The 24,345-nt window shown below is 43.6% G+C and overlaps 1 protein-coding gene across 4 annotated transcripts; it reads right to left on the minus strand.

Annotated features, from left to right (window-relative positions):
- Nucleotides 1–389: 389 nt before the first annotated feature.
- Nucleotides 390–20,537, minus strand: C1QTNF4 (C1q and TNF related 4). Of its 4 annotated transcripts, none has more exons than XM_027816281.2 (2): nucleotides 20,422–20,537; nucleotides 390–1,915 (listed from the first exon to the last, which is right to left on the minus strand). In XM_027816281.2, exon 2 carries the CDS (start codon nucleotides 1,908–1,910, stop codon nucleotides 810–812), a length of 1,101 nt encoding a protein of 366 aa, XP_027672082.1. In that variant the 5' UTR covers nucleotides 1,911–1,915; nucleotides 20,422–20,537; the 3' UTR covers nucleotides 390–809. The 4 variants fall into 4 exon arrangements, with proteins under 4 accessions (XP_027672082.1, XP_055571377.1, XP_027672083.1 ...); XM_055715402.1 differs by lacking the exon at nucleotides 20,422–20,537 and adding an exon at nucleotides 19,695–19,918; XM_027816282.2 differs by lacking the exon at nucleotides 20,422–20,537 and adding an exon at nucleotides 19,163–19,601.
- Nucleotides 20,538–24,345: the final 3,808 nt, after the last annotated feature.

The raw sequence follows: 24,345 nt of genomic DNA on the forward strand, positions 1-24,345 counted from the left end.
TACCTTGCTTCTGAGCTTTCAGAGGATGGTCCATTCACAGATTTGAGCCCTCATCCTCTACTACAAGGCTAGAAGCCTACTTTTTTGTTTGTTTCTATATGTATTATTTTCATTGAATGAAAGCTGAAGTTCCCAAACACAGCTTCTTCATCAATGTCAGATTGAGAAAAGCACCAAATGTCGTGAAACTTGCAATAAAAACATAAGAGGTACCAACACTTCACACACATGGATGATAAAAAAGAGCGTACAGAGACAGACTGGCTCAGTAGCATGTACTGGAGCTCATATGATCACCATGCTTCTTTCTCTCCTGAACTGGTACCTCAGCCAGTGACAAGCACACAGGTCTCCCAGGTAACAACAAATTCCAATCTGAGAAAATTTTACATCTTTTATATTTTTATTACATTTATTTTCATTACATTTATTCCCTCCCCAGATATGCAAGGAAAGTCACCACATCCTTTGCTTTCTGGATGCTGGAGATCTGCAGTAACATTACTGCAGCAGTTTCCTGATCCTCAGTATCTCACTACACTGCCCCACCCCTGCCCCAAAACTACCTCATGCTTTATGCTTAAATCAAACACCAACACAGGACACTCACATACAACCTGTAAAGACCTTTCTATGGATCAATGGCAGACACAGAAGTGGCCCTGCAGATCGGGCACAAGCGTGCAGCATAAGGAAAGCACTGGACACATGATAGCATGCTCGAAGTAGAGAACAATATTCAAAGAGGAGATACACCCAAGTCCACGGCACCTTGGTTTTTCTTATGCTCCTTGCACAGCTGCATTTAATTATTTTGACCCTTGGGGTTCGCTGGCACCTGGAAGCCGCTTTGGCTGAGCATCTGAATAGATCAGGAAGCCCGTGAAGGTGATGTACTTGCCATGGTTGCTGTAGGCACCATAGCCATCGTGCTGATGGCTGTAGAGCCAAACAGTGTCCCCATATTGCAGAGGCAGCATGATACTCTGGCTCTGCATCTCCCGCCTCTTGGAGTGGTTGTCATCATAGATCATGGCCTGCACCTCATTGTGGTTCTTCATAAGCTTCACTGACATAGTCTTAAAGGGCATTTTGCCAATGGTGAAGGAGAAATAGTACGCACCAGGTATACGACATGAGAAGATGCCAGTGGAGGAATTGAAATCTTTTCCAATGTTCACAAATTCGGTGTCAAATGTGATTGGCTCATGCTGGGTTTGCTTGTCATCTGTGCCCAGGAGACTCTGTGAGCGGGCAACAGAAAATGCAGAGCGAGGATCTTGTTCCCTGTTGGGTTGATCAGATAACACGTGTCGCTGTGAAACTTCACTTTGCTCTCTGGGAAGTTGCTGAATAGTGTAATGGTGTGGCCCCAGCTCTTGGGAGCTAAGAGCATTCTGGAAGAAGCCAGAAGTGTCTGGATAGATTAGGTAGCCATTGAAAGTTGTATAGGGGCCCACATTGCTGTAAAGAGCATATTTGGGATCTCCATGTAAACGCAGCCAAACTGTGTCACCGTAGTCAAGTTGCAGCATGGCACTCTGGCTGGCTACTTTCCGTTCCTTGCGGTGATGTTCATCATACACAATCACTTGCACCTCATTCTTGTTTCTCATCAGCATGACAGACAAGTTTTTCTTTGGGTATTTCCCAACAGTGAAGGAGAAGTAGTAGGCTCCAGGGATCCGACAGCGGAACAATCCAGTCTTGGGATCAAAGTCATTGCCAATGTTCACATATACTTTGTCAAAGGTAATGACCATCTCAGAGCTCCCTTCCATGCTGCTGGTTCTGGCCACAGAGAAAGCAGAGCGAAATTCACTACTGGTGTCTGCTGGGAAGCCATCTGTAGGCAGAAAAATCATGCAGCAAAGGAATCCAAAGAGGATCTGAACCTTCAGTGTCATCATTGTATCTGAAAGGAAGAAGAAGCATATTTTAGCAGTAATTCCATTAACTTCCAGTTTATGAGTTGAAACCCAGACTTGATTCTTGCTAAACAGACATGAAGGACTATGTCCAAATATTGAGAAGTTCCCAGTGCATACTCTGATCAGTGTACGGGACCATATCTCACTTCAGATCCCAGCACCATTTTGATATTTTTCTAGAGAGCGCTGGACCTTTTCTCCCTGTACTCACAGGAAGAACAAGAATCTTCTCCTTTGAAAGCCTTGCTATGCTACAGCTTGTCTGCAAAACACTGTGTTGCTCACAATGCAGAGGGATCTCAGCTTGCTGGGGTTTGCCAGAGCTTGCTTTTGTAGTGCTTTTATTCATAAGACCAAGGATGAGACAAAGCCCTACACAGACCCTGTATTATATGACTGAGATACAGCTGAGGGTCAGGGAGAAGACGACATATGCTCTAGAGTTGCCCATGCAGATGCCATCACCTAGCCCTGCACTAGCTGTCTCACAGGATGTGGAAGCTGGAAGCCGAGTAAGTTGGTAGACCCCGTAATTCAGACAGACTTCACCATGAATCTGTGAAGAGTGTAAAGAAACTAAAAAGGGGAATGTTGTCCTGCTTTCAGCGGGGACAGAGTTAATGTTCTTCTTAGTAGCTGGTTAGGGAAGGAAAGGATGACAATGAAGAAATTGAATGAGATGAAAAAAAGGAAGGAAAAAAGAAATAACAAAAGGTGAGTCTCCCAAAGTATAGAATCCCCGAGAGAGATCTGAAATACCGAAAGCAGGGTAACAACTCCCTATCTGGATAACAGACCAGAGAGAAAAAACTTCCTTGACCCTTGAAAAGAGCGATGTTAGGAGATAATAGGATTTTTTCCTTCTAGTTTCTGTAATTTTTTTGGACCAAGGCCAAAAATCATCTATTAGTGCTTTCAGGCTGAAAACAAAACTGTCAGTCATTCCAGTGAGAAGCTTTTCTCTCTGTCACCTCATTGTGCTTATTAAAATATCATTCAGGCTGGGAGGCAACTGCCTGGTTTGCAGTCTGCTCCATCTGTCACCCCAGAACTGGTGCCTTGCCAGCCTGCAAACAATGAATTCACAGACCAGCAGAACAGGAGCAAAACATGCTACTTGTTGGGGGAAGGGGTGAAGACAAATCCTGAATTAGAAAGGATAAAGGGGGAAATATTTGAATCAACTGGGATGGCCGAGTAATAGAAGTAAAGCAGATGTTATCCACATAGCCTGTGAGGCAGCAATGGGATCCTGTTTTGGCAAGATGTGATACCTAGAATCACTCACCAACAGGAATTCAGCTTGACCTACAGTCCCTGCTCTTTCACACTTCAGAATAAAACTGAAGTCTGAAATGCAGCTCTAATAGATATGAAACCAAGAATGAACTAGATTCTCAATTACATGAAAGTGACACACTAACAAAGACAAAATCAAATATCCATCCATGCCCTAATTTTACATTAGATTACTTGTCTCACAAACACCTCAATATTTTCCCCCATGCCCCTGTTTTCCCTGCCTTAGCCTGCTTCTCCTGAGCACATCCATAGACCCCATGGGTTGCACTGAAGGGTGGTGAGAGAACTCACTGGTGTCATGCTGAGGCCACTTTGTATCATATTTGAAAGGTCACAGAGATCAGAAGAGATCTCTGGTGACTGGAGAAAGACAAATGTGCCCATCTTCAGAAAGGACAAGTGAGACCACCCAAGGAACTACAGGCTGACTGGCCAGTTAGCTCCTCACTTTCGTCCCTGGGAAAATCATAGAGTGTTCTTGGAACACATTTCTAGGCAAAGGACAGGACATCATTTAGCATGCGTTGATCAGCTGAGGGTAGATCATGTCTAACCAAACTGATTGCTTTCTTGTGAGAAGAGACCAGTGGATGTCACTTATCTTTTAGCAAGGCTTTTGTTAGGGTCTCCCAGAGCATTCCTGTATCCAAGTTGTGATGTTACAATCTAGATAAGAGGACTAGTAGATGAGTGAGAAACGGGCTGGGTTGTCAGACTTACGGGCTAGTAGTGTTTAATATTTAATTTCAGATGTCCTCTTTAATATTTTTTATCAATGACCTAGAGAAGAAGACAGAATACCCTCTCATCTAGGATGCAGATGATACCAAAACAGAGGGTTTGTCAATACACTTGGAGGCACAGCTACTATTCAGAGGGACTGAGACAGGCTGGAGGAATGGGCTGAAAGGAAATTCAGCAAGGATGAATGCAAATTCCTGTACCTGGGATGGACTGACCCTGTGTGTTTGTACAGGCTGGCGACTAACCGGCTGGGGAGCAGTGCTACTGAAAAGGATCTAGGAGTCCTGGATAACAATAATTTATACTTGAGTTGTTGCTGTGCCCTGCAAGTAATGAAGGCTAACAGCACACTGGGGTGCTTCAGCAGAATGTAGCCAGTAACCACAGGCAGTGATTATTCCCATTTAGCTGGCATTTGAATGACTCCAGAAAAGGGCAGCAGGATCTCCAGCAAGATGAATCAGGTCTGGAGCACCTGCCCTCTGAGGAGAGGCTGATGGCCTGTTTAGCATGGAGACAAGAAAGCTTTGGGGGGATCTAGTAGCAGTCTTCCAGTATCCATGAAAAGGTTACTGAGATGACAGAGCTAGCGTCTTCACTGATGTGCGTGGTGGGAGAATAAGAGAAAATGGTCATAAAATCCAAAGGGAAAAGTTCAGACCAGATATAAGAAAAATAATTTTATGCTGAGGGCAATTAAGGACGGAACGGTTTGCCCAGAGAGACTGTGAAATCTCCATCCTTGGAAGTTTTCAGAACCAGGCCGGATTAAGCTGTTGAGCAACCTGGTGAGCATACAGTGTTGGCCTTGCCTTCAGCAGGAGGTCAGACTAGAGACCTCCTAAGTCATGATTCCTGGTTCTATAACTGATTCCCATAGCTACTGCCTTCTCACAGCTGAAAATTCAGTCGCTACTAACTCTAGTGATGACACTTACATGGAACTAACCAGCTAATGGCAGGTCTCACAGACAGACTGTCTTTCATCCAGCAAATTAATTTAAGAAAGCATTTTCAATGGAACTATTAAGGCATTGCTAATTGCCATGCATCTGCTTTCATGCTGTCTTCATTTTACCCCGCTTCGCCATTAAGTTTGTGAGCTCCTCAGGGCAGTCTCTCTTCCCATGTCTGTACAGCACTTGGCTATTGCTGCCATTTACACAACACTAATAGGCCCTAACATCCCACCAAGAACTAAATCCCAAACTGTCACACTGTGAGCTCAGCCTCTGGTTCAGCAGTATTATTTTCGCAGAATGCAGAGTGCTCTATCTAGCATGGCAGGTTCATTTCAGCTTCCAGCTTAGAAAACCAAGCCCTAAAGGCAAACTTACAGGGGCTATTAGTTGTTTCTGATTCATATTCATCCATTGTAATTCCAATGATCACCGTAGTGTGGCTGCAGGGAGAACCAGGATGACTGTGGCACGGCTGCACAAAATGACAGGAAAGGATTTGGCATTTGTGCTTTTAGACACACTAACAAGCCTGGTTCTAAAGCACTGCCTGTGCCCCAGAGCTCACTCAGTGTATCCAGGAGTCAGGGAATACACTGCAAACACACCACTGCTGGCCAAAACCCCACAAAATGACAAAACAGTTTAATAAACTCTGTAGTTAATCTGACCTTATGTTCCTTCAAATGACCACTATCCTTGTTTCTATCCCAAAGCTCATTTATTTGTAATAAGGTCACTTATTAAAGGTTGGATCACTCAGTTACAGTTGCAAAGACTCTCTCTCTGCTGTGGCAGTCTCTTACTTATCAGCTCTTTCCAATAACTTATGGGTAAGTTATTTAAATAAGGCAGTTAATTATGCTGTGTTTCTATTAGCAAGCTGTTTCCTTGACAGCTCCCACTCACCACTTTCAGGACTATTTAGGTTCCCTATGTTTTTAAAATAATTTAGAAAGTATCTAATAACTGCCTCTCATACTAAACCAATCTAAGAATAATTTGCCAATCATTACGAAGACTCAGTTAGCTACAAGGCTGCCATAAACAGAGGCAACTCACAACTCTTGGACTTGAGTATTAGCATAGCAAGTCTGAAAGATAAAGCTTCCAAAATGCTCTGTTACTCCCCCAGCAAATGCTTCTGGTGCCCAATTCTTTTACTGGGATAGCTCTCTTATAGCAGGGAAGAGATAGCACCAGGGATGTGAGTCTGGTCATGGACACTGTGATATCAGCCTTAAGTTCATGCTATGACTGCAGAGTTTTGAGTGAAAGACCCAGGCTGGAGATGAAAAGCAGGTCTTCATCAGGGGCCCTTTGTCCCCTACTCTACCATTCCTTATTGTTTTAGCATGACAGAAGTACGCAATGAAGCTAAGCAGACCCAAAGGATAAACAAGGTATGCTACTGCCTTTACACTAGGCAGTACCAACAGAGACAGCAGCCCTCAGGGAAGAAGTCAAGCAACTAATTTTGGAATAGGAGGCACATAATACATGATGGAGCTAAACAGGTCTCAAAGGCACTGACATTAAATTAATGACCTGACGAGGCTAAAATGGTAGTGACTCACATAACAGAACAGAAGTGGCAAATCTTTTTTGAAAATAAAGATGCAGAATTCACCATTTGCATGGCCCAGGAAACTTTAATAGCTTCACGCTTGCTGGAGGTGATTTTTCTGTCCTAGAACAGAATCAATCCACCAGTGGAAACACAATTAGCTTTACTCTCCTGCTGAAATCCATGGATTTACAAAAGGACTTTCAATAATAGAAAGGTCACCCCATTCCTAGACTTGCAGGCCAGACCTTCTTGTAAAACTCACAAGGGTTTTCTTTTTATTCCAAAATATTAATGAGCTAGATTCCCTGGTCCTACCTTAGGCAAGAGTCCTTTAATTTCCATGGGAGTTTAACTCAGAAGGTCACTGAAAAAATGAGGTATGAAGCAAAAGTGAAGCAGTGCAGTTGGATTAACTATTAGTAAAAGTTCTTAAAATCCTGTAAACTGTAAGAGCAAAGCTCTGTTCTTCCTAGTTCTCACTCTAATATTTAAGGTCATCTGCAAATGTTTCAATTATTTGAATCAGTGAAAGCCTGTGTAATGAACAGCTGTCTCAGACTATAGTTAGCAAGGTAATTTTTTTCCCAGTTACCACTTACTGTCTGTTCCACTCATCCAATACAGATTAAAAGCATCAGATAATGATGCAAATGCATCACTTCTCCAACATCAAGAAGAAATTAATTGTAGCAGATCCTCAAAAGCAAAATCTGTATAAAAAGTACTGTGTGACAAAATAAGGATTCACTTATGGCTTCAGTCTTCCTCTGCTTTTGATGCATGTGGTTTTTTGAACTCTGGAACAACCCTGAGAGGCACAAAATTGTCTGAAGTGTAGAATCATAGAATCGTTTGGGTTGGAAAAGACCTTTAAGATCAAGTCCAACTATTAACCTAGCATTCAGGATGCTTTTTGGAAACTATAAGCCACACCTTGAATGACAGAACTGTATGGCATTAATATAGAAAGTACTTAATTTTAAATGTTTCCTTGAGTCAAGGGAGTCCTTTAACATAATAAACCAGCTTCTGTGTACTCAAAGATCTGTGGAGAGACAAAAAATCTTTTGAAGTGCCTTAGCTCCAGCCATACTCAGGAAAAGAAAATTAAGAGACTGTATTTTGGCATAAATCTCTGACGTTAGCCTGCCCTTCAGATTATTAATTAAATGTGCTATATTTCAACTGAAGCCCTAAACTCTTGTTTAAGATAAAATTATGATATACAAGATGAACTATATTCACTGATCAAAATGGAAACATGATAGTACTAACATTAAGATTTTTCTTCCTATAACAGCACTGAAGGAAATTTGTTATACACATTTGAAGTGCCAGGGTGACAACTGTGTCTTTTGTTTTGGCTACTGTGTATATTTTAAAATATATTCATTTAGACAGAGAAAGTGGTGTTTTAGTAGAGAAGATGGTTGAATAAACCCTATGTTGGAGCAAGGAGTTATTCTAACAGACTTAATGCTTTAAAATGTAATATAATATCTTTTTACATCCTTTTCTAAGTGAACAAATTACACAAATCCAACTGTTTACTACATACACACTCCTCAAGCAAACAAGACTAAAAACTGTAAAGCAAGGAACCTACTCTAATACTGATCAGAAGTGGAAGAACAGTAAACATTGTGAGAACATTTAAGTCTAAACTGTAGTTCATAAAATGTGTTGAATGCTATGAAGCTGATCTGCGCATGCAGTTAAAACAAACTGCTGATAAGCTGCCACTGAAATCACACCAGCAGTAAGTAGTGAAAAAAACTGGCCAATGCTGGGAATGAGTTCAGTGATGAATGGTTTCTGGGAAAGCGTAGGCCAGAGAAGACTGGAAGCCACGGCCTGAGAAAGCCTGAAGTCTGCTGCTGTACAGTGTTTATTAAACACTGCTACCTTTAGACATAAAACACTAAGACCATTTCAACAGTAAGAATTTTTGCATGGATCCTGTTAAGAGTTACAGTAATGCCAGAGTTAAACCATCTCTTTTCCCACCCCCAAACCTAATTTCCTTTTTAGCCTGGTTTATGTGTGCATTTCTTTCTTCTGGTGCACGCAAAAAGATGCTGAGCCTGTGGAACAAGGCTTTGTTGAAGCATCCCGACTCCCCAGGAGGAACCGGATTGCTGCACCAGAAGGCAGATCACACTGGCATAAAGGATTAACAGAGACAGCCTGGCCTGGAATACCAGGAGGTATTTTTATAGGTAAAAGCAAGTAACTGACACTTTGGCAGCACATGCCATAAAGATCTCAGTTAAGAGAGAGAGAGAGGAAGGCCCCAAAAGGCAGGCTGGCCAGTGCCAAAGCTAGCTCTAAAGAGACCAAAAGGGACAAAGACCTCCGAAAATGGAGTAGAGGGCAATTTCATTGTTCCAGGTGGCTGGGCTGGAAGCCATGTGGTGGGAGGACTGGGGTTTTTTTTCACTTTGCCTGTGGAGGTAAAACCATATGAAGCACAGGGACAATGCCAGACGGACTGCCCCAGCAACAGACCTACTGGAGTGACTGACACTTATGAGGAAGAATGCTGAGCACAAGCAACACAATTCAGGCTATTTCAAGGAAAAATGGGAAATTATTATTTAAAAATGAACAAGACCTAGTTACAGAGATTATTTTATTTTAAACTCCTCACCTGGCTTAAGATATTTAAACCATGGTAGTCTGCTGAATTGCACGTTGCTGTACTCTGTAGACGAGCTTTTAAAAGATGCTTACAGTCTAGAAGACATAGGATAGGGCATATAGGTAATAACAAGCAAATGTAGCATAAGATTTCTGACTTTTACTATGATAAGTATGGGAAAAAAACAAAACACTGCAGGATTAAAGGTGTTAAAATGAAAGCATCAGCAAATAAGATGGTTCCATTTCATCCTTTGAGCAGCTGGAGTCAACAAGCAAGATCCAGTTACTACGACAGCAGTGCTAAAGGAGAATCTGAAGAGGAAGGTAATGGCTATACAGATCATGAGAGACTCTCCTAAGAGGCAATGAGGGAGAAAGTTTAGAAGTGTTTGCAGAATACATTTCTGGGTTAGGGAGAAAAACTGGGAACCTAAGGAAGACACAGATGGGCTCAGCATCACAGACTACTCTTGTAATTTTTCTCTTTTAGTAGGAGTTTGGGCAGGAAAAAGAAGAATGGTTTTCCCAAGAACTATGAAGCATGGGGACTGTAAAGGGTTGATAAAGAATGAAAAGGCTGTTTAGACAGCCCCACTGAACACAAGCTTGTTCTTAGGTTTTCCTGAAGTGGTGGTGTAGTTCACATCCTTAGGGGCTTTTTTATTTTTAAAAATATCTCTGCATTATAATCATTAGGGTAAAAAAAGCTTTGAATGACAAAGTGGAATCACTAGGTGGGCGGAATGACACTAGAACCAGTACTCTAGAACCAACTCAGATTCTAACCCCTTTATTCTTTCAATTTTATTGTTACATACCATGGCCCAGTTTTTCTACCCCACTTCCTTCCAGTGAAGGAAAGTTTAGTTCTTGGGATACTGCCCACTCCTTCTGTTAACAAATGAAAGTCCATCAACAGTTCAGAGACTATACATAGGTATTTACAGTATTTACTATAGGTAGGTATCTACAGTGCAGGTAACCATTGATTTTTTTAAACCACACTTTCCTCTATGCAGCTAAGCAGCAGTTTCCTTCAATGCAGCTGAACGAAAATTTTCATCCTCCAACCATGCAGACCAGAAGAGGAAGTTCCTACGCTGGTCTCAGAGTTGATGCCCTATTTGTCAATTTTCTTTCAATCCTTAGTTGTAACAAATACTTACAGACATTAAAGGAAATTTCGTCGGGATGAGAGTAAGTGTTCCAGCTAAACACAGGCCGTACTGGCCTTCCTTCCTGTTCCATACTGCTACTTTCATTCACATGCCCAGCTGTCCAGCAGACCTGTCAGGTACAGCTCAACAGTTGGGGAAAATCTCACAATGATCCTTTGATGTTCTCCTCTTGTTCTCTCATTAGGAATGAAAACAATTGTTAATAGTAGGTTTATTTGTCCAGGAACTAATAGGAACCCGTGGAACCTGACACCTATAAAGCTGCACTAAATAGGAAAGTTATTTTAACTCTATACATTACAGGAATTACAACTTTTGTGTTACACCTTCCTGTTGAAGACTGTTGTACATGAGATTGTGAAGACAGTATAAGAGATATTGGAACCTGTGGTGTACTCTCAATGTTTATTTATTGTTGTATCTATAATGGTTTTATGTCCTCAGTTTCCTTCCTGTGAGTCTGTGCTCCTGCACTGTGCATCAGCCAGTATCTAACTTCAACTGCTATGTAAGGTCCTAACAAAAAATAGAAAAAGTTTTAGATTTTTCTTGTCTCTTTTCTTCTCTAGCTGCACAGCCACACCTTCTCTTTCTCTCTCACTTGAGTGGGCACATAATTCTCATTTTTCCTGGAATTCTGTGCCTGCAGTTGTTGCTTCCAACCTGTTCCCCCACTCACTGGAATGCTGCCCTCCAGTCATTGCTCTAAGACCTGCAACATCACCCACCTGGGTAAAAACTAGAGGGAATATGCTGGTTCTTGCTTGTTGATCATTAAATCACAAGTTTAGATGAGCCTGCGGAGTCCAGTAGTTGCCCCCAAAGGGTAATTAATGGAGAGCTGAGTGCCAGCTGGGATAACATGCAACGACAAAAGCATTTTTGTTTCCTAGTCATGTCTGAGCTCACTGACTGCTGAGCATTGATTTAGCGATACAACCAAAGATGTCCACAAGTTGGGTAACTCTGGTCCCCCTCTTGATTACCTGCAGTTAACTGAAATTTTCAGGAAGGATAAGATTCAGTTCCCTTTGCTGGATACATCAACTTGTAACACTGTTTCATGAATGGAAGCATAATTGCTTTGCTCTTTTTATCCATCAAAGACTGCACTATACAACTTTGAGAAAATGTCACATGCTATTGACTGGTATTTTCTGACAGCAGACTGCAAATCCATCTGAAAAAACTCTGTCTGTACCGGGGCATTTGTCTTCAGGAATGTTGCTTTCCTTGGTAGTTTTTTTCTTGTCTTGACAGGTAAGGCAGGAAAGCATGCTGTCTTTTAACATCTGCCATCCCACTCAGCCAAAACATCATTCATTTCTTTTCACGTCCTGCTGTTTCATTACTGTGAAGATACTCAGAGAACACTGTGAATTGCACTGCAGTGCTGCTCTTTACTTCCAACATGCTGCAACATCTCAATCTGGAAATTCACTGAGCTCTACTTTAGTGATGAAGGTGATACAAGCATTAAGAACCATGTTTCTTCCATCTCTGCTCTGGCATCTTCCTTTCTGCTCCTCCTCCTGCTGGGTCAGGACACAGGCCTGGAGCTGGAGAACTGAGAAGAAACAAGCACCATGCACTCAGCACCAAAATAGAGGCCAGTATTATTCCAGAATGAAAACTCTGCTCTGACAAACTCTGTTTGGGGAAAGGGAGGTGCCAGTCAAAGTCCACATATGCTAATGAGTCTTTTTTCCAGTCCTGTTCTTTAATTGTCTGACGTGACAATCCTGTTGCTTTCACACCCAGTGCATTGGTAGACAGCTCAAGAAACAAAAATTTAAAAAATAATAATTGCATGTGACTACTCCCCACTTTTGTCACTAGACAGTCTCTTGAGACCCAGTCTTCCCTTGGGTGGTACAGCAGTTCTTGATTAACAATGACATTCTGCAATACACATGGTGCTCTTCAGTATCAGTTGCTTTTAATGCATCAGGTTTATCAAATTCTTGGCCCAGTAGCATTCTTTCATGTCTACAGATATACAGCTAAAAGTAGCAAAGTAAATTAGCAAAGTCAGTCATTGTCATGTTCGTTAATACTGACCCTTCACAATCAGCAATGTGCAGTTCCCCATTTCCAGTGGTCTTTTCTGCCAAATCCCTTGTAATGAGACCTCTCTGAAGAATCCCTATAGGCAGCTGGAACCTGGGCCCTTCCAACTATTTCTCAGAATGCTATAGCTGGTGCAAACAAGACATCCCAAAGCTGTGAATTGATAGCTGTTATCTTCACGAAAATGTCAGTTTCTGCTTCCACTTTTTAAACTCTGAGTATATTTTGGGCCATGCATTTAATCAACTTGTCATCTTCTTCAACAGGGAGCTATGAAGGCCCACCCTTAAAACCCATACAAGTAAAGTTTTTACAATTGTGCCTTTTAACTTTGATTTTTCTGTGACAATCTGACACAGAGGTGCTGCTGCCCGCAAGGCAGAGTCTACTGCCCTGGCTGGAGGGACAGACAGAAACATTTGCTGAACACTTTCCTCAATACACACATTGTTTTTCAAAGTCTTCCCATACCTGCTTTCTGGTTTTATATTGTTTCCAGTATTTAAAAAACAGCAATCACCTCATGATGACAGCAGAATTGCTTGTGTGACTTATTCTGTAAAACTCCATCTGCACTGGGAAGCTGTTGGTAAAAGGCTTTGGCATTACCATTAAAAAGCGCTGCTGGACACTGCTGTTTACTCATCAGTTCCTCATTCACAGTGAGAATGTGCTTAGAGCCTGTCAAGTGTTCACAGATTCCACACTCATCTGCGTGACCAGCCAGATTCCTCCTAGGCAAAATTGCCTTTGACAGCTTGAAGCTGCTGCCTCTGATTTTTGCTTATAGGAAAAGAATTTTGCTAAAATACTAAAACAACGATTGCAGCAATCCACTGGCAGCTTTTACGTAACTTTTAGACCCTAACTGGACAAATTAAAAAAGAAAAAAAAATAGCATGCAGGATATGGCTGCTCTGAACACTGTTATGCAGATGCTTTATTTAAAGCAGGATATTGTTACATTGCATTAAATATGCAGATCATACTGACAGAAGTATCATTTGCAATAGCCCACACAATTTCCTCACAATTGCACTGAGAAATTTCAGCCATGCACCCCTAAACCCAAATGTACACATTCAATATGTTCCCTCTACTCAAATTCTTTCAGTCCCCTACCTTCCTTCTAGCTACTTCTGTCTAACACCTTTCCTTCTCAAGACAATTATCAACAGCTTCCAACAGATTACCATCTGCGGAACCCCCTCCAGCATGTTCAATAGTTTTCTGCCCAGCCTCTCAGATTTCCTCCCAAGCTTCCTAGAGAACAACCCCTCCACCTTGTTGCCTCCTCCCACCAGTAAAAAGGAGATTTTTTTACAGCAGCTATCCTTTGCTTTATCTCCTTCCAGAACCACCTTGTTCCAAAGCTGAACCTCCTTTAGCACTGGGTCACAGAAAGCCTTCTTTTGGATACTCTTTCTGTCTCTCAAATAATGACTGGGTTTCATATACTCATATGAGATGCAAAGAAAGCAAAGGGAAGGATGGAAGAAGAAGCAATGAAATAAACTCAGGCAAAGTAATACAAGCTAATGTGAAGCACTGGTCAGTCCTTGGGTGGAAAGGATATGAATTTACTTTGAAATACCTGGAGCATCAAGTGACTGGCTTTCTAAGCAAATCATAATTTTTCCCAAAGTATCCAAGCAGCAGTAGAAGAAGGGAACAGCAGGAAAATCAATCAGAGCTTATATAGTGTCAGTTTGTGCTCACGTCCCAGAGTAAATCAAAATATGAGGATTTCCATCAATTTATGGATCATTCTAGTGTAAGAGTGTTTAAATGACACCAGATTATAATGCTAATATGTTACAGTTCACTGAACAACAGCTGCATGAAAACAGCCTTCTAAAAAGTGCAGTCTAATTCTTCATTTTCTCCTTGTCTTGTTGATTCAACACAGATTTTTTTCCAGCAGTTGCTTTGCAGCTTTTCAGTCCCAGAGAGTACCTGTTTTCATAGAAAAAATTCCCTATTGCCTGGTTAGTATAAAAAACACTACTCCTCCCAGTCTTTAACTTCTCTAAGAGCTTTTCTTTTTGTCTGAGCGGAAAGGTCTATAGCCTGGGGGGAGAGGAAAATCTTTCTCCCTTTAGAGGATTAAAAAATTCTTTGGCTGGGCTCAAAACATGTTCTATTCAGGATCTTATGTGCATCACTCCACTGCAGCATCCAAAAGAGACGATCATTGCTCTCTTATTTCTTTCTACCTATCTCCTCAAAGAGATCTAGGGGTTTTTTTACCATGCACAGGGGACTGTCTGTTCCATTTACATTAAGCAGTATACATCAAACCATGAATACTACAGGACCTAGATTTTCTTTTCCTGGAGAAATGCCTTAAAAGATCAGTTGTAGAACTGTATTTTATTTGTATTCCGAAATCCAGTATTTTACTTCATTTTATCTCTAAAAAAGCATTTTTGGACTATGGCCTTTCATTCAAGGAGTAAAATACTAGAAGAGTTTGTATTTTCAGTTCAGACCATTTTGGTTACTGCTGATCCTCATCCATTTTTCTTCCATATCATTGTTTACAGCATTCATAGTCTCAGTCAAGCATCTAATCCAGGGAATTCAGAATGTCCCATTCCCTATGTCTTCTCCAAAAAGAGAGACCTCTTTTAACTGTCTTCTGGTAAGTTCTTATTTTTCTTTCAGGCTCTTTTCAGAAAGAGCTGCAGTGTTCTTAGGGCTGTGCTATCCTTGGATATCAGACAAACATCAGAACAGGGTCAGCAGGCAGCTTTTATTTCATTTGCATGAAATGAGCACGCTGCCTTCATAAAATGATAGAAGAATGGTCCAGAAGAGAACTTAAGATGTCAGATTGTCCAAGGTGCTTTTCCATGATAGGATCACTAGCCTAATTTCATTCTTCACAGACACTAGCTTAATTTCATTCTTCACAGATAACTAATTTGTTCTTAAAATGGAGTCTCTTCACAACACCCTGAGACCAAATATCCAACAGTTTTTATTATCCTAGGTCCTAGAAAATTATTCCTGCAGTCTAAAATAATCTTTCTTTCTGCTACTTGTTGCTTTCTGCTGCATCCACCATGAGTCCAAAGAAAAGATCATTCCCTCCTCTATTTTGTATCTGAAGATAATATTCCCCTGCCAGCTTTCTGGTCTTCAGGCTAAATAATTTCAGTTATTTTAAACTGTCTTGCAGGTCAAATTTTTCTGTCCTGTGATGAGTCCTGCTGCCCTTCTCTAGACTCTTTCTGATTGAATCGCACCTGTCTCAAAGTGTAATAACAAAATTTTGTATAGCCTGCAAGCTGAGGCTTTAGCAATACTGAACAGAGCAGGAGGATTGTTTCATATGTCTTCCAGGCTATGTGTCTTTTATATATCTGAGCAAGATGTTTGTCTTCATTTGCAACAGCATGACATTGACTCATGTTCAGCTTGTGATCTATCATAACACTCAGATTCTTTTCTGCAGAGTAGCAATCTAGTAATTTACTTTTATCTTATGCTTATGCAGTTGATTATTCCTACCTTATTGTAGTACCTTACATTTATCCCTACTGCATTTCATCCAGTTCTTTCCCTAGCAGTTCTTCCAATTTGTTGGAATATTTTTGAATTCTAATATTCTCCTCCAGCATATTTCAAGCTTCACAGTTTTATGTCCCTGACAAATGTGATACACCCACTCTTTATATTACCATCCAGGTCATCTAAGAAAACACTGAACAAAAGCAGATCCAGGACACACTGACACAGCTATCATATCAGTTTTAAGCAGCTTGTGGCCTCTCTGAAGGACTGGCACAGGCTAAAAGCACACAGATTATGAGGCATGATTAAAGAACCTACCGTTCAGAAAATCATGCTTACCCAGTTATAGCCTTCTTCACCTGCTATGCCCTGTGCTTCACCAAAGCAAATATTTAAATTAACGTGCAGCCACGATCAGGAATCTCAACTTTTACTTACAAAAATCCAAATCTCTCACTCTTATGCCACAAATATCTTTTAATATGTAAAATGAACAAAAGCCAATTCTGATAGAACCTGCTGGAATACTGAAACAATGAATAGGAAAAATGTGCCCAGCTCTCTTCATAGACTTAGGGATATATTAGAAATGTCATAATTTATCACATTCACTGTAGTTACACCACAACACATGCTGGAAGAGATGCAACAACGCAGCTAGTTGATTTCAACGGACCAAATATTTTCTTTGCATCTGCCCTTGACCAAAGGACTACAGGTTCCTTTCCTTGGAGATCAGGCACCAGCCGTGGTGGTCACAAGCAGGCACACAGCAGACAGTAAGCCTTTGTGTACACAGGAATACTGACAACAATGGCTTGACTCTGTCATCTGGCACTGGCTCTCATTCCAGTACCAGTCTCCCCAGATTCCTTAAGCCAATAGGGACAGTTTTCCTGGCACTGTGGCTGAGGCGCTGGCACAGCAGAAAACATGCATGGGGTGAATTGACCAGCTGGGGGGTGAAGAGGGAGAAATAGGACTTTATGAATTTGTACTGTTTCCCAATGGAGCCCTTGTAATCATTTGTTAGCCTCTGGAGTAGCCAATTATTGCTTGCTCTGTGATCATCCCCTGATTCTGGCTATGTTACCTCTGCTGGAAACCTCAGACCTTTGATCAGATGCAGCGGGAATTCCTCCTTTGTACTCTAACATGTCTGGAGGAAGGATGCAACTAGAGAGAGACCTTGCGGGAAAAGAAAGCACTCGGGGAGACAAGGGATTGACAAGAGAGCCAGCAGCACAGCAATTGTGTATTACTGTCTTACCTCATTTGAGCATCAGGCAAATTTCCTTTCCTGGAACAGGGGCAAAGGGAAAGGGAAAGGAAAGCTGAAAGGAAAAACAAAGTCCTGACTTTACTTCAGCTTGGGTCTGCTGGGTAATTTGACCTACACTAAATTTCTGGGTGTCAATCAAGAAAAGCCAAAGCTTTTAATCTCTGCTGGATGAAAATCGGAGCCAGTCTTTCAAATATCGTATGATGAATGATCAAATTGCCAAGCCTTAATGTGTCTTCCAAGATGGCACAAAGATCCTTATCCCCACAGACAGTCAGTAAGCTGTAATTCTAAGGCAAGTGGAACATAATTTTCCTTAAATTGTGCACCTTGGAGAGGAACATACACTCCATATTTGGGGCATTTAAAAGGATGGGTGAATGGAAGAGTTCAGGAGTAAACTCTACCAAATCCTAACATCTGACCTCAGGTGCTGGTAAAAAAAGCCCTAGACTTCAGCATTTTTAAGACTCTAGCAATTTTAAGCTCTATTTTTTGCTCTATTCTCTTGCCTTAGAGTCAATGTAAAGATGAGTATCTCTTGGGGGGAGACGCTTCTCAGCTGAAAATATTATATCCTCAGAGGTACTCTCCACCATGGAAATCTACTGTCACTATCAGATTATTTCATTTCAATGCTCTCTGACCATAACTAACCATAAGAATGTGGAAATTGTAGTGGAATGACAGTGATCACTTGCAGGCTCACTTCATGTGCACTTTCCACTAGCACTGTCCTCTTTTACTTTTGGTCTTCATGTCATCGGGTGCTGTGCACAGAAGGTTAAAACTATCTTGGCTCTTTACACCTTAGACATACAGTGTTTCTCTGTGTGCCTGTGTTCATCTGGATTACTATTTGATACAAAAGCGAGTGTTCTAAGAATGGTGATCAACAGTCAGCCTTGCTGCTGTTTGGAAATATGTCTATTATCAAAATGAAGAATATAAAAGCTATCATACACCTACTTGACAATAGGTCACAGTACAGTTACCCTGTATTTCCGCAAGTATATCTGCTGCCGTTGTGGGTCCACCCAGCCTCCTGTATTTGGAAAATATGAATGGTTGTCAATGAGCACTCTCTGGAGAGCACAGCACAATGGACAGATGATCACACTAGTAAAACATAAATAACAACAAATGGGATTCCAAGTTTTGCTGCCAAATCTCTGGTTCCAATGTATTTCATTTCTGCATCTGTTTATTCATCTACAAAACAGCAAACGTCTATGACACTGACAAATTTTCAAATTTAAATCAATTCCATGTGGAAGCCATAGGTTATCCATTACGGAGACCAAACATACTTTGAAAGTGTTGCTTCTTCCAAATGGAAAATATGAAACATGTTTGTAGAGCCTAGTCCGCTAACTGTTCAGTACTCTAAATTATGACTTTTTAGAGGGAAGGAGAAGGAATGTAGAGGGTAATGCTGCCGTACTGGGAATCCTCTTTCTTCCTTGACATATCTTTTACTGCTATAAATTAACCCTTAAGAATGGCTAGAAAAGCAAACAGTTGCCATATGCCTAGACAGGGTTGCAGCCTCATTGACAAAGTATTTCAAAGTCTTGTTACACATCATGTCCCTGGAGAAGAGAAACTGCAGAAGGTTGCAATAGCATCAGAATGAATAATTGAAGCATGGCTCATTCAGTATGTGCATAAACTGAAGGGTCACAATGCTGCCTTCTAGTCAGCCGGCAGCGCAGGAACTCACCGAGTGTCTGCAAGAAACATCATTGAGAGACGCTGACCCACTTCCCTGGGAGATTTTAGGGAGCGGGTTGAGATGACTGTGGGGTTGCTAAGTACACAAAGAAGGATTAAACTAGATCATCTGACATAAAATTGTACATTACAGAATCAATTGCACACGTTGCTCTTGGGAGAGCCCTTGGGACGCAGTTCCCCCAGCAAACTGAAGTAGAGATCCATGCGAGGTTAATGCCATTTCCCACCTGAAAAACTGCCCCTGCGGGAATTTTCCAGGACGCCCTTTCTCCCGGCCAGCCCTGGGAGGCTCTCTGACCTCGGCTCCACGTGAAGCGGGCCAGAATGTCATACCGTGCCCTTTCTCACATCGACTCCAGCCATTCAATACTGGAAGCAAAAGAGGCGAGGGAGGGTCGCTCGGCCATTCCTCGCTGCTGTCCGGCCTCTCGCGGGGAACGGAGGGGGAGCGCAGCCCGCCCGGGCGGCCGTCGGCGCCCTGCCCGCCGTCCCGAGGGCCGGGGGCTCGGACACCGCGGCGTGCCCGAGCGCCCGCCCTCCCAGGATCCGCGGCCGCCGCCGCCAGAGCCCCGACGGCCCCTCAGCCGCCGCCCGGGCACCGCTCCGTACCGACGGCCCCCCGCTCCAGCCGCCGCTGGGGCCGGGCCCACCCTCGGCTCCCCCTCCCATCGCCCCGTCCGGCCGAGGAATCCCAGTGCTGGCCCCCGGCCCTTCAGGTGCAGCCCGGCCCCGCCGGCAGCGGCTCCCCCGGCACGGTACCTGCGGCCGCCCCGCGGTGGCAGCTCCGCGGCGGCGGCTGGCGGCCGTTGGCGGCGGTCGGCGGCCGTTGGCGGCGCGGGGCCGTTCGCGGGGCCGCGGCGCTGCCTGCGCACTGACAGCTCGGGAGCCGCGGCGGCGGCGGGGGCCGGTGCTGGGGAGGGGGCTCCGGCACCCGGGGCTCCGGCGCCGAATCAGTGACGGGAGGAGGGCCCGGGGGCGGGCGGGAGAGGGGAAGGGGAGGGGGGCTGCGGGGCGGCGGGGCTGGGAGCCCCTGTTACAGCCGGCGGCAGGTCGGCCTCCGGGAGGCGACGGCGACGGCGGGCGGGGGACGAGTGGCAGCGCCGGCACGGGAAGGGGCGCCGGGGCGATGCGGCGGGGCGAGAAAGCCGGGCCGGCCCCCCCGCTGCCTTCCCGGGAGGGGTGCGCGCTGGAAACCGGCGCCGCGGGATCGTGCACCAGCCGTTCACCGCAGCAGCGCCTGCGGCGGCAGAGCGGGGCCCGGGGAGCGCCCGGCGCCGCCCCCCTCCCGGGGCAGGCCGCGGCGGGGCAGCGGGCGGCGGGAGCGGGCAGGCCGCGGCGGGCGGCGGGGCAGAGCGCAGTCCCCTCCGGTCCCTGGCGAAGCGCCCCCCGGGGCAGCGCGCCCGCCCCGGCGGCCCTCGGGCAGGCGGGTGACGGAGAGGCAACCTCGGGGGAAACGACAGTGCTGTGTTTTTGGTTCATGTCTGACCTTCTGCTCCGGAGACGTGCGAGTCCAAAACCTTCTTTACAGACCGTCTGTGTTACTGGGTCCGGCAAAGGCTCGCATCTCTCTCCAGAAGGCTTGGCTTGCCTTAGATCATCAAGGATCAACAAGGATGCTACTTGCTCCTTTGAAGGTCAGCATTGATTTTTGCTGACAGCAAAACAGCAGGCTTTTCAGGTTACTGCTCTATGTTTAAGAGCACATTTGGGGTTTTGAAAAGCATGTTTATTGTTAGCCCTGTAAAATGTTGACTTCGAGAGTGATGTTAAGATCTGAATGTTTAAAAGAAGTACTAGCTCTCCAGCACCAAAGGTCTTTCACTCTCCTATAACCACCTACTACGGAAGAAATCTGGATGCTAGTGTACTCCTCTCAGTACTGATGGGGCACCTGGTAATGCTTCTCCTCGAGGATGGTCCAGCCTTCATTGCCTTGTGTTGGCATGCTCTGCTTTCCAACCCCCACCTCCACTCACCACTCACCACCGGGGCTTTCCCCCGTTGCAGCAAGCACTGGACACATTCGGATCAGTTTTCACACTTTCCACTCCGCTCCCTTCCTCATGGAGTGTCAGGTGCACCCTTGTACCATCCCCACAACAGAAAGCAAAAGAAGGGGTGTGGGGTAGGGGTGTGGGGTGTGGGTGGGGGGTGGGGTAGGGGAAAGAAAGAATAGCTTTCCTCAGCGAGGAAAAGGACTGGCAGATGGAATGACCAGAAAGCCATTTGCTTTTTTTGTGCAAGGACACAGTTTATGACATAACAAGAACTTCCTTCCACTCTTCCACAATAGCATGTCTAATGTGGTGTGCACATCATATCAAATGCCTGCCACCACACAAATCCTGCCTAGCTCTCTATCCACCAGTGTCTGCATCGTCCCTGTATCTTTTTCCTCCCCTCCTACAGAGCGAAACAAAGGGAACGATGACAAGAAGAATGAAACATGAGAGAGTTACAGACTAACCCTCATGTGGTTCTGGTAACAGCTGTCAGCCGAACAGAGTATCCTGGATGGCCTCACATCCAGCTGGTACTGCTGGCTAAACATATTTTGTGCTCTCTTAACAGCTTCTTTACACATTTCAAAGGACAGATTACTCAACACCCAATTTACTGCTCCTGGAGGAGTGAATGGACCACTGACTCCCAGGAGATGAGTATGCTCATCTTGAGCATAGCCCAGACAGACGCATTCCTTTTAATCACCTAGCAATGATAGCAGTGATGACTAATTTTTCAACGGTATGATAGAATTGCCCTTCTAAATACATATGTTGCCTCTGGGGTCAAAGTGATTGAGTACTAAGGTACTACAGTACTATAAACCAGCATACATTTTGCATTGTCCTCTGTAATCCAGATGGGCTGTGCTCTGCTTTGCCTCTGCCAGTTGTGCCTGTGCCTCTGTGAGATTTTCTTTCTCACTAGGGCAATACTGCTACATGTCTTCTCTGTCCCAGCTGGGGAGACGCAGAGGGCCGAGAAGTGGGCTGTTTTTCCCTGGAAAAGTGTTGAAACAGAGCAGAGCTGCCTTATCTGTGGGTCCCTAGGAATGAGGCAGGAGAAGGCAGAGCTTTTGTGAGGGGAAAGGAATATGCTTCCCAAAAATGGCAAAGGGAAGAAGGAAAAGCTCCAGAGCTCCTAGACCATCTCATACTGTTGCCTTCACTGCAGGTGAAAGTCTTGCCCACAAGGACATATCCCTTGAAGCCTCGTAGGTGTACTGGAATGCTTTTTTGCTGTTAGTATCATGAAAATTCTTATGGCATAAGTCATTAATAAATGGCAGCCTTAGATGTGTAAGAATCAGTGTTACACAGCTCAGTTCAAGGCTCCATGGAAGAGGATGATCATACTTGTTTTAAAACTGATTTCAGTCACTTGCACTCATGATTTCACTCATTCATTCACTCATACCCACAAGCACCAAAAGGTTTGCTCAGGACTCTGTGTGTGTGACATAAAGGACAAGGGATACTAGCTATTGAATCCTTGGTATGTCTCTTAGGTTTGCTTACAACAAACCGTAATTTGGACAAGCTCTTTACATCCTCTGGGAATCGAGCAGTCACAATGGCATGATTATGGCCTCAGTTTTGCATTCTGCATCCTCTCTAATTCTTAGGCAAGGCTACTGCCCATCATCTTTATTTTCTCATTCTAGGTATCTTTATTTCTGCCTTCCTGTTGAGAGAAAAGGAGCAGCTCGTGTGACATATTGAAACCTTGTTCCCATTCTCCTGTTATCAGACCCCAAGCTTTCTGCTGCTAAGTCATCTTTGATGTGACTTTATTGGGTTGCAGACCTTCTGGTCTTGATGTATGCATATTCCTTATTACCAGTTTTATTTCTGTACCCTTTTTATTGATTGTACTCTTAGTAGTCACTATGTGCCATATTTTTAATCTCTGATCTGTACTGTATCGCTCTAAAGATGAGAATTGTCAAAGTAAATAGTGATTCAAACAAGCCCAAGGATTAAAAAGTTTACCACAAGAATATGTAAAGACTTACCAATAGGTAAACCAACTTACAGTGGGACAGTATAAGGGTAAACAAAATAAACCTATGTGGTCCATTTTTGATGTCGTAACAATTAACAGTGAGGTGCCTCAAAATTCTGTATTAGGCTGCTGCTGGTTTGTTTATTACTAACCTGGAAATGGGATGATCAGCTGTTAGCAGATGGCATCACTTGACTTACAATGAAGTCTCTCAACAGCAAAGAAAAGGCATCATCAATGACTATCATGGGTGAATAACTAACAGGATTTTTTGAGAGACCACGTGCAAATCCTGTTCTTGGAAATGAAGGGATTTGGTGAGCTTCTGTTGGTTTGTTTCTTTTCATGGTCTGGGGTTCTATGATTCTTAGTCTCCTTAGGGGACATAAGCCTGTAATTTCCTTTAGAAGAATTCAAAGCTTGAGCCTTGGGGTCATTGATCGTATCAGGTATCTGGAGTGTGTTGTGATGGCAGAAAGCCAAGAAGGGAGATATTTTGGCTTTGTTGAAATCTGGAGTAGGTCCATCTAGAAAGGTAGGTCAGAGGGAAAGTATGATTACTTATGTAGAGGAGTAGCTCTATGCCATGTGCATGAATGAGGAGAGAAGAACAGATGTGATCAGTACTGGATTTGCTATCATTTCCTTTTTTGCTAATTGAAAGAGACTTTGGGAGCATGTGGTGCAAGCCAGCAGAAATGCAGCATAGGTTATGTTCATGTGATTGAAGTGTAATCCTGGGTACAGTAGGAGCACATTAAAATTCCTTGAATGACTAGGTTGGGAATCATTGGCAGGGGTCACAGAGAAAAGGGTCAGCAGCAGGAAACCACAGAAAAGCAGAAGCCCATGTAGCTGACTAGCAACTTATGACACAAGGTGAAAAAACATCTGGAAACCACTCAACTTATCCCATAGGTGTTAGACTCTCAGCAAGTCACTTGCTGAGGAACTTATCTGGCAAAATGTAACAGAAGATTGCAGGAGATATCTGATAGGAGTTCTTGCAGGAAGGTGAGCAATAGCTGCTGGTGACTTCATGAGAAAAAAGGCGGGTCAAGCCAAAAGCACAGTGATAACAGGGCAGCATGCTGCAATTTTGCTGTACTTGATAGACACAAATGCTGATCTTTTTCACTGGAGAAGCAGCCAGGAAGACACAAAACTGACAACAGGAGAAGAAGGTAGAAAAAATATTGTTGGAACTCAATGTATGGCACACATAAGGTGTCAAAGAATTTAAAGAGAAGAAATATTTTACTTGCTTATCTCCTAATGCTAGAGCCGGGGAAACAAGGACACACAAAAAAAGACAGTTCTTGACGATAAAAAGAAATCTGATATAACTGACAACACTGAAATGTCAGAATGATTCTCATGACTGGAATGTTGAGGGCTCACA

The sequence above is a fragment of the Falco cherrug genome, chromosome 7, assembly GCF_023634085.1.
Source record: "Falco cherrug isolate bFalChe1 chromosome 7, bFalChe1.pri, whole genome shotgun sequence".
Taxonomy (NCBI): Eukaryota; Metazoa; Chordata; class Aves; order Falconiformes; family Falconidae; genus Falco; species Falco cherrug.